The 11,160-nt window shown below is 44.7% G+C and overlaps 1 protein-coding gene across 1 annotated transcript; it reads left to right on the forward strand.

Moving 5' to 3' along the window:
- Positions 1 to 2,892: 2,892 nt before the first annotated feature.
- On the forward strand, positions 2,893 to 10,146 carry LOC119462661 (uncharacterized). The gene is made up of 5 exons (XM_037723972.2): positions 2,893 to 3,150; positions 3,967 to 4,127; positions 7,065 to 7,138; positions 8,538 to 8,618; positions 9,930 to 10,146. Exons 1-5 carry the CDS (start codon positions 3,040 to 3,042, stop codon positions 10,061 to 10,063), a joined length of 561 nt encoding a protein of 186 aa, XP_037579900.1. The 5' UTR covers positions 2,893 to 3,039; the 3' UTR covers positions 10,064 to 10,146.
- Positions 10,147 to 11,160: the final 1,014 nt, after the last annotated feature.

Raw genomic sequence — 11,160 nt, forward strand, 5'->3', positions numbered from 1 at the left:
ACTACGAAAAAAAGCATTCGCGTGGGCCTTTTGTCCAGCGTAAATTTGTAAGAAATTGTTGAGGCTTCCTACACGAAGTTCTGCCTGTTGACTCAGTGCGACAGCTTCTCTCTCCTACGTAACGAAGACACTTCGGCTAGTTGGTGCATTTTAAAAGGCTGAAGCATATGCGCAAAACAAAAGACAATACACAAGAAGAAACAGTCTAGACAGAGCGTTAAACGTCATCATCGTCTTTCTCTCCTTTTCTTTTTGGTGCACATCTCCGCTTAATCATTACCCCGAGCAGCTGGCTATAATTACACGCTAATTTATTCAGGCCAATCCCCTCTGCCTTTTTCTTATAATAAATATATTTCGCCCCGTCAGGGTGCATTTCTTTATGCATGGCAATTGTGTGTTCACTCTGAAAATAATAGTGTGCCCGCGTCACACTGTGTGCTTACTGAATGATGGCGTCAAACCTCGGAGGTAGTGAAATTCGTAGTATTGAGAACATAGAGTTTCTCACTAGTATACATAGAGGGAAATCTGGCGCTGCTGCGCTGTGGTGTGCATGGGAATGCCGGTATATTGTGACTTCGAATTGGCATCGTTCTCGGAGAGCCATACGCCTTGAAGGCGCGCCTGGCTAGCGCCGTTCCCTCTGTCACAATGATTATTTTCATACTAAAACAGTACGTAAAACCCTGCTATAGCTTTATTGTTACACAAAAACATGTTTTATTTAATTTTGAGGACTCATTATTGAATGTACAATTATATTAAATGTAAAAAGGATCAGCTGGCCGCTAAAGTTGGAGGACAGACGGCAAGATTCTAGCTCGCCTTGGAACAACTTGTCGTCTGTTCTTGCTTTTCTTCGCTTGATTCTGCATTGTAGGTGAGTATAACTTTATTGAGAGAAGTAATATGGGTGAATGAAAGCATTTCATGTACATTTTATTTTAGGAACGCATTATTTGTGTAGCCATATCCACGTTTTAGACGAAGCCTCGTTCATCACCAGCCAACACAAGCCTCGCAGACACATACCCCGTCATTCCCATGATGGCTGAGCGCCCTTTAAGAAACTCGCATAGACGGTGGCGCCAGATTACCATCTAGGTGTTATAGTGAGAAACTCTATGATTGATAATACAGCGACCTTGGAGGCTGTGCAGCGATATTGCGGCCACGCTTTCTTCGAGGTCCAAGGCCCAACTAACTGCCACAATTACAGCAAAAGATCATAGCATGCAAGCAGTAAGTATAGTGCAGGCCTCTTTGGTTCCAATGCCGATGTCAACAAAATCACAAGCAGCATGCGAGCACCATGAGGATTTTTACGACTCCTTGAGATGCGGCGCGTGCGTCATTAACTGTAGATATATACGGCAAAGAGCACGGCCGCGCCTGTCAGTTCATGGACAGGAACGACCCTGGAAAATCGTATGTCTCATGGCGTCCTGCCACTATCAACATCTTTATTTTAGTTGCAATAATATATCGGGATGTCTCACAAGAAAGTGTGATTATGACTAGCTTCGCTCCCTATAACCCACGCTGCCGGATACAAGTGCTCGCACATCGTTGCTGATTTCTTAGAGAAATGTTGCACGTCTGGAAGGCTTGATTGCATAAATTATGCTGAAATCACGTGGGTATCTATCAAGATCTTATGAAAGCGTCAAAGGCACGAGATTCATAAAATGAGCGAAGTAAGAGCTATATACTAAACTTAGGTTTCCATCATAGAGGTACCACACTTATTGAATGCGTAAACTGTCGAGGTCCTGATTGCTACTCACTTCTGAGAAAATGCCCGAAGTTCAGGAATAAGCCCAATGAAAGCAACGAAGACGCCACAATTTAGCAATAGTTCTCGCATAATAAAGTATCTAAGGTAGTTGAAATCCATCTTTAAGTATATAGTCATACGTTAAAAGCGTTTTGCGTAATTTTGGGTTGCTTCGTGTCTGCATGCTTTGCGCTAAGTAAGGTGTGGCAGCTTAAGGCGAATGGTTCTAACACTTCAATCATTGACAATGTGATTAAGACTCATAAGAGTACTTTCGATTCTTGAATGCCCTTTGTTGCTGGGCTATAGTTTGTTTATTACTTACTCAAGGAAAGACGCAGCGTGTCATTTCAGTTGAAAGTTAGTGTTTGTTCCTTAGTTAGTCCTTGCGGACAGCATTTTTTTTCTTCGGCATACTTTCGATTCCCCCTTTGAACGCCGCCATCGGACGTACCACAATCCGACGTTGCTATACGCAAGTACCACGGACAGGTATTGCGTTGCACGAGGATAACGATTTTAAGAAGAGAACAAGGTTAGGGCCCAAAACGACAGCACCATCACCCTTTCCACACCCCGCGTCCGACAAGCCACCGGAACACCGACAAGGACAAAAAGTTGTAAGAGCGGCAGGCTTCCAAGCCTAAAGGTAGCGCAAACGCGCCGGCCGATTGCGCGGCCACAGTGCGTACATATATAGCTACCGTGCGCGTGCACTTGGCACACTTTTCGAGCGCCTCGATAAAGCGCCGTCTTGCCGGTAGCAACAAGACAAAAGAAGTATACGCTAGAAAATGCAAACGGCCTGTTAGTCCTCTCCGGAAAAAAAAAAAAAAAAAAAAGCGGGCGGTAATGGCCTTGGCGAACACTGCCTAAAGTCAAGCAAACAACGCCGCGTGAGTGTGTTTGTATTATTTCGAAACGACATAAAGACGGCCGCGTCGGCGCACAAATTGACACACAAGCGGTGCTTATTCCGCAGCGGACGAGACCTTGACGATTGTCTCCTAGCGTGGTTATACCGAGCACTTCCCTGCGGCGCCTTTTCTATATTCACGTGGAGGGTCACTGCTATCGCATCGAGAGAGCTTCGCGTTATTCGAGTCTCTCCAGCTTTTCCTCAACCTGTTTCTGCACGTGTCCTTTGCGTATGCGTTGTGGATAAACGCAGTGAAGTAAGGAGGAAATAAAAACGGCTGCCGAGGCGATTCTGCCCCGGTATACCCTGGAGCGAAAAACAGCACTCCCTCTTGATCACCATGTGCTGGAGGATCCTGGTCCTGTCGGCGACCTGCTGCGCGCTCTTGGGCGTCCGAGCGCAGGTCAACGTGAGAGATCCCGAGCTGGGAGAATTTCAGGACGACGGCAAAGTGAGTTGCGGAGCGTCAGTTAAGCTATCACTCTCACCGCGGGTATGCCTGGCAGTGCGCGTGACAGAGGAGTCGCGTTTCAAATGCATAAGCGTCCGCTTGAATTCGAGAAAGGGTGTGTGTGTATCTTGGTCAAGTAGTCACGGGAGACGCAAACTATAAGAAGAGAATCTGCGCGTGATTAAAAACGGGTTGGAGATTATTCGAAATGAGCTTTTAAGTCATGGACGGCAGCCTAAACCGCCATCCTTGAAATGTATTGTTCAATGGGGTCAGAACTTGGTGGATAACAAATAAACTTAAGCTAAAGTTACATATAAGGCCACGTAACGAGTGGCAGAAGGAAAACAATAGGCGTACCGTTTAGTGTAAAAAGAAAGAACAGAAGAAAGAAAGAAGCAATAGTAAGGGTTATATAGGTATGCGAGTATTTCGATTCGTTTTGGAGACCTCATATGGTAATAACTTCAAAAAAGCATCGTCGGCATAACAACTGTTTTAAATGTGTGCACAGTGACGTGTCCCGAGCACCTAGCCTTGAAATGGTGTGACTTTAGTGACGCAACTCACAGTCCGGCAGGTCACTTGCGGTGACAGCAGCATAAGCCTTTCTGTTTTCACCTTTGCTGTGTTGTTCGCTGCAATCTAACACTGTTTATTTACACGAAGGGTAAAATTACGAAAAGATATTACGGTGCTGTGTCGAGGTGAGTGACCTTCGAACACCAAATAAATACCTATCTGTGTGCTTTGAACCTTCTTCCTTTGCGCCGCCCTACCGGTGACGAAACGTTATCCCCCACCTACTGCCCGCAGTGTTTCCCATTGAAGCAGCCGTGGTTCATGGTGTACCGTAACTACGAAGCGGATCCTTTCTTCGGCGTGGATGCGAAGTGCGTTCGAGTCAGCGCTACGGACGTCCCGTACGTCGACAACGCTACGCACGTCAAGGTCGAGTTCGGCGACCACGACAGCCTGTGAGCATCTGCCATCATTTTACATATTGATAGATAGGCACTTCGATGCTTCCGCTTTGTATCGGGGTGACGACAAGTGTCACTCATGAAGAGCGACATCGAATGCGAATATATTCATCCAGCCAAAACTGTATTAGGAACGTCGACGTTCCGGAAGCGCTGAAGTTTAGAGATAATGGGAGCGTTATTTGGTCAGTGTAGGCATGTAGAACGTCCCCGAAAAAAAAATAATAGAAAGTGCTTCTCTGCTGATCGCCGACTCACGCTAGAAATAGTTCAATACAAGCCTTGTGATAACTCGTAACTTATAAAACATCGTATTTTTAGGGATCTATCTTCAGGTAGTGAGCACCGCTGACAAAGCGGTGCTCGATCATATGTGGCTTATGTAGTCGCCAAGGTTTCAAGATGTGCGCGCATCTTTTATTGTGATAGCCTCATATAGAACAGTCACTGGCCTTCTTTGGTGATGCCCACGCAAAATTCCCTGCGGCCCAATACAGAAGGCAGTGTGACCAAAGACGTGGGTGGGCTGATCCTCATACGAGTGCGCGATATGCGTTTTCGCAAGAGCTGCAATGCGATGGAGACACCAAGAATGACAAAATAGGTCTGGTATCGCCATCATGTTTTAAAAGCGAGCAGCTGAGAGTGTGAGACACATTACATGCGCTTAGCGCGTCGAACTGCAGTCGCTGTGCTGTTGTGTTACTGCTGGACCAGCGACAGAGAGAGAGAGAGGGAGATAAAGGATGCATTGAAAGACAGGGAGGTTAAGCAGAGGTAGTTCCGGTTGGCTATCCTGCACAAGGGTAAGGGGTAGGGGGATAAAAAAGAGAAAGAGAGTGGGAGGAAAGATAGAGAGAGCTGCGTAATAATCACTGTGGTAGCTATGTATATACTAGACGATGCATCGTAAGCACAGAATCAATAAAGTCATAGAGACCGTTAAGTCGTGAGGATAAGATAAGCAGTAGAATAAGGTCTTAAAGAGTTTTTAGGCAGCTTCATCGGATCATCGGATTGTCTTTGCTCGCGCATAATTGTATAGGAGGGGAAGAATGTTAATATGTTTGTCGCTGGGTAATCATTGCAGGATAAGACGCCATAATGCTATCGCATTACAGTCACTCAAGTGTAGCGTGAGGACAGCTGAATTTATAAGAAACACGAGATTTACGAGGTGTCTTTGTTCGATGATTGTTGAATTCATACAGTCCGGTGTGCTAGTTCTTTTCGAAACGAACCCGTTAGTTAATTCTGTGAGAGGCCCGGAAATAAGGCTTTTTTTACAGCTATTCCCAAAATATAGAAATATTTGATGCGTGCAGACGGTATAGCTCGAGCCTCAAGACTCAAAGCTTCTAATAAACAACAGCAGAACACGTTTATTTGTCCACTTAAGAAACCCAATGCATAAATTCAATAAACTACATCTTTCTTCCTCTGCTACTGTTTAAAAGGTTGCTTTGCGAACGGGAATCGAATAACTTTTTATCGACGCTCTGTGGGACGCTTACAAAGTTTCGGCTACAAGAAATGATTAGGAATACAAATAAACAAACAGTAATATACGCAAGTTGTTGCTCAATACATAGGTGTATGTGTAAGACGAAGCTATTTCAGAATGTTTAGCGAGTCCGTGGAATGATATCACGAAGTAAACAGCCGCGAGAAATGACGGCAGTCAGCTGTTTTCATTCTTTGGCTAGTCCACATTCTCTCGCCTCTCTTTCCTGTTTACGTATGCAAATATCTCGGGATAGCCGGCGACACAGCTGCCATAAGCCGATTCAATCATTAATGGGATAAATAATGATGTGGCTACAGTTTAGACATTACCACTGTGATAGAATTGCTTAACGATTTACTGGTTTTTCTTGAGATTGGAAATGATTACTACCAATATGTCGCCGGCCTCTTCACAACCGATGGATTGTTGAACGAACGAAACGATCAAGTGAGTTCAAATGAATCCTTACAAGCAGTAACCCGGACGAGATAGATGTTGCTAGATGATGGAGATTTTCAGTGGTCAGCAGTGACCGCACAAGGAATGTTTCAGTCTGAAACCATTTTCTTTCTTTTTTTTATTAAAGTTGTGCATTGCGTGGATGTTGCTTGTTAATTCACAAAAGCTATTGATTGCTTCGTGTAAGTGTGATATGTTATTTATATTTTACTGATTTATGTCGCAAGTAAGCTGGAAGGTTACGCATTAAGGGTACACAGTCTATAGAACCCGTCACGACTTCATGCCTTTCTTTATCTGCCTCCAACATATGTATTTTGTATTTACGCGGAAATAAATTTGATTTGATTTGGAGCCAACGTTTCGAGAATGCGACTTGTCTTCGTCAGTGACTTTTCATCGACTTGACGAAGATAAGTATGCGTGTCGAAACGTTGACTCAAGCCTGATACATCTGATGTTCTTACAGCAGTAACAGTACCAGAGGCGGAGCTGTCAGTCACGTGTATAATATTTTAAAAAACTACGAGCAAATAGAGCATGTACTCGCGTCAACGAGAACCCCTGGAGCAACACGAAGAAGTTAGTCCAATGCGATTTTCTCAGTATGAGGTGATCGAGTTATAAAATTTCCTAAGTGATATCACATACCAGATATTACCGTGAGGAGCTTGAGAATAATAAAAAAAAATCGCGTGAAGTAGAGTGACGGCGCGCGCCGCGAAGTCTGCGATAGAAAACAAACATCGCCAAAGTCATCACGTGAAAACTTCTGTTAGCATACGTGGAGTAATCACTTACAAGGATATTAACAAATCGAAGATACGTTTATAGATAATGGCACAACTGGGATGTAACAATAACGATCAGGAATTCGCAATGCTCAAAACTGAAGAGAGGATCGAACGTTTTTATTGCTACAGATTACTCAGTAATTTGCTTCTTGATTTCTTTTTGTTCCCCAGAGACCTGAGCGTTCGGCTGGTTCCCACTGCTGGTTATCGACACCAAAATGCCCTCCGGGTATCGCCGACTGGAGGTAAGCTTTGCCCGTCGCTATAACTCTTTGTTATTTCAAAACAATCAAAAGCCGTGCATTCGCGTGAGCAAAACGACAGTAAACATCTAGAGATTTATTGAATATATGCTGTAGTCTATATATATTTATTCAGTATCTATACCGATGATAAAGGCGAAAAATATTCGCTAACTGCTTAACAGTTACACGTGACCTTCAAGGTCGCACGTGCCGAACGGTCCCATCCTTGGGTACAAGGTACGTGTTCTCTGTCATACTGGTCGCAAGTGTACGTCGGACTCTAGGGTCGTTTCACTTAACTTGGGCCAAACTTTAAAAAAAGTCGCTGCCCGAGCACTCCGTACAGATGGTTAACCAGCGAAGCTGAAACGTGCTGGCCCCGGTGTTTCACTGAGTTAATCCCGACGGTTCATTAAAGTCTTTCTCAATTGTTGGTTACGTCTTCGTGTTTTTTTTAATGAGGTTACACGCACGTTCGGCTGCGGCGGAGAGAACGACGTCACTGACGGTATGCCCCGCAGTCCGCCGTTGTTCGCTTGCGTTCGATGTCTCGAGTTTGCTCGGCGGCGTGGTTAGCAGCATCCGCCCGCTATTGCCGCTAGCGATTATTCAAAATTAAATTGCTTCAAAATTAAATCTGTCCCGTCACGTAAGACAATGAATGGCTCATACTCCCTTAAGCAATTGTTCCCTACCCCCGTAAACGTGGCCTGCCCATTACGACGACAGACGAGAAGTGAAATTTTACGCTGGAATGATGAGCGGCAACGGAGCCAGCTGTGGAAGAAGACGACGACGACGCTCGAGCCATGGCTGATGATGATAGTTTGTGCGCACATCGGGCAGACGGATTTTGGTTTCGCCTAGCCATATACAGCTTCGTTGTAAAATATGCACATGCTACGTAGCTGGACAGAACCAAGGTAATGCTGTTTGCCGTCGCTTGGAGATAGACAGATTATTTTTTTGCATTCCGCCTAATTAGATTAATTAGTCTTAATTACTCAACTTCTCAAATATAAGAATTACATGGAAAGTGTCATTGAGAAAATTGTAGAGCACACGGGAAACTCTCGATATAGCTTTCTGTTGCTCAATGCGTGCTACATAAAAGTGTTTGTCCGAGCGTGGAAGATGCCCGCGAATACACGCAGAGTGCATGCACGAACGGCCAGTCGCGCGGCAATCTTGCTTGTATTCGTGGGCTTGAGATGAAGAAACGAGTAAAACCTTGAGGTTTCGTCCCCCACACGGGAGCCTTGTCGACAATAGTCTGTTGTGTGGTGGCTTAAAGGACAAGTTTTTATCAAGTTCTTTCACTTTGTCTTTATTTTTTTTCCTTCTTTTTTTTTATTCTTGAAACTTTCCGCTTCAACGTACCTCTGTGTGTGTCCCGTAGGAGCCCAGGTGGAGCTTGACCTGCCGATTGATTACGTCGAGTGCAACTCCTGCAAGATCCTCAGACATCCATACGCAGGAAGTAAGTCTCAGAGGACATGTGCTTTTTGACATCCGAACGTAATTCACAAATTACAACAACCAACGCTGGGAAAAAGTGACGCTTCTACTGTCTTGATAACCAAGATGTACAGGGTGCCCCGATTAACCTTAGTCAAGGTTTAAAAATATGCCGAAGCACTGTAGGAGGATGTGAGCAAATGCATGCTGTTGGCTATCGTATGGAGCAAGTCGCACAATTTTTGGTACTTTCTTAATTGCACAATTAGCCAAGATTAGTAATTAAATTCGCAAGTATTAACTTTAGAGCAAAGCTTCCGATGAGAAAGTTGTACAGTGTTCTAGGAAACATGTAGCACCTTCGTACATCGTACTTTGCTGCGTAATTTTCCGGCGTCATAGCGGAATAGCGCGGAACATTAAAAAAATAATAATAAACACGTGACATCTAGTCCTCACGAAGACTAGTTTCTTTGCCTAAACGTTCTCTCTTGGAAATCCCTCGTTCGATCTCTGTTGATCCCTTCGAGTCTCCATCTCCCTGTGAACATCTGCCTTAATTGTTTGGCTTAATGAACACTTTTCGATAATGAAGCGTCTTTGACTGTCACCCCAATGTACATTGAACGTCCTATACCTCCTACTAGGGGTGAACACGGGGGAGGGAGGGGGCGCACCAAACGCGTGCCCGAACACACCGAATGTCTCGCTTTTCTTAATGTAAGCTACGTTGTGTATTTCATAGGCTTGCACGTGCAAAGAGTTAAATAAAAAATGTATATAATTCTCGCTTCTTTTCTAGCTTTTTTCTTCCGGTTCCAGACGGTTCCAGATGCGTTCCCGTGCGTTCCATTACTTGAGCTTGATGCTGTCTTAACTAGTTGTTTACGTAGACTGTCTCCGATGCTGGCCAGAATTGGAAGACACCCATTGTGAGAAACTCTGTGATCTGCGCTCCTCTGGATCTGAGCGGCCATGATTGTTGATACGCTGCGCGCTGCCTGATCAGAAAGCATGGTTGTCTCGGCTCCCGGAGTTTGGTGGCGCTGCCATCGATTCCACGCAATCGAAGAACAGCGTCGAGCCGATGCGCATTCGGAATTACCCCAAGGCTTAGCTTAATTCTCTTTGACAATCATTGTCAGAGCAGGATTTTCGTCACACAGAAAGTGAGTCAGCGCGTCAAATCTCTATTGACCAGGTGGACACAGGTGAGGACTGCGTGCTGTATTCGAATCATGGCAACTGAGTATGTACACAGTGTTTCACACCGCATGTCTATTTACAGATAATCACTGGTTAAATGTATTGATCTCTGTCCCATTCTTTGCAGAGGCCGCGTGCAGTTTGATGGTCACAGGCGAGCACGTCGCAAATCCTCCCAACGCCTGCCTCTTCATCTACCGGCTGCTCTGCGGCGCCACGAAAATTCCCATCTACGACGAAAGCTGCAAGAAACACCACTGACCAATCGAACCTCTCCCACACCCCCATCGGCACTGCCGCATGCATACTAGATGTTTCGTTTAGAATTAAAACAATATCACCTACGCCAGATAACTTCATTCTTCTGGTTGATACAGAAGAGACGTACATTTTATTGCATGATAAATCACGCTTACACATTGTTTGTTAGCATATTTGTTGTAGTATTTTAATTAATTACTTTAAGTTACATGTTGCAGTTGACAGGGAGTTTTTCAAAGAATGTCCGCATGTATTATTATAAATAATTATACAAAAATTATAAAATGCCATGCTTTTTTAAATGTGAGTCTTACCATTCCCCCTCCATTCTGGTGAACATGCCAGTATCTAGCATCAAGTTCATAGACCAAATCTTCATGACATTAACCGGGCAGCGCGCGCAGGTGAGCTTCTCAGTGCGCGCTTTCTCCTCCTCACCGAACATCGCAGCCCCAACGCCGTAGCAGAAATCTTGCGGAAGTGCTTGCTACGCACCCGAGTTGTAGCCGATGGCTGCTTGCCTGTTCTAAGTTTCGCAATCCAAGCTACACAAAGCTTCTTGGCCTTCGGGTAAGTGTGAAGGCTGACAGCGGGCTCCGTTGCGTACGCGTCCGGCACTGTGGTACCGAGCAATAGCCTACCATGTCGGACGCCTTCAAAGTCAGCAACTACCTATTTTTTTTCTTTTCCTTGCCTCCAGCGGACAGCACTGGCAAAAACAAGTTGGGGACACAATTCCCTACGCCGTTAATGACAATGTTATATATCCATATGTACCCAAGATCGAACAAGTTAAAGGGGACACCAGAGAGAAACACCTAAATGAGCTTAGACCGATATACTATTCTTTCAGAACTCTACTTATGTTCATTTCGCGGTAAGAGGTTGAATACTAAAAGAGCAAGTGAAGGCCAAATTTTTTTTTTAATTTCGCGCCGAAATCCCTGCTCTGGCAGGTCTGTGACGTCACGAATTTCCTACTATATTTCCTGCGTATGAGTAGCTACGGCGCGGCAAAAGTTCACGGAACTTGCTAATTTGGCCTCTTTAGAATATAGTGTAATCTATTTTTTGGCTGTTAAAAGTGAACTAGACCA

Source organism: Dermacentor silvarum, chromosome 8 (genome assembly GCF_013339745.2).
Source record: "Dermacentor silvarum isolate Dsil-2018 chromosome 8, BIME_Dsil_1.4, whole genome shotgun sequence".
Lineage (NCBI taxonomy): Eukaryota > Metazoa > Arthropoda > Arachnida > Ixodida > Ixodidae > Dermacentor > Dermacentor silvarum.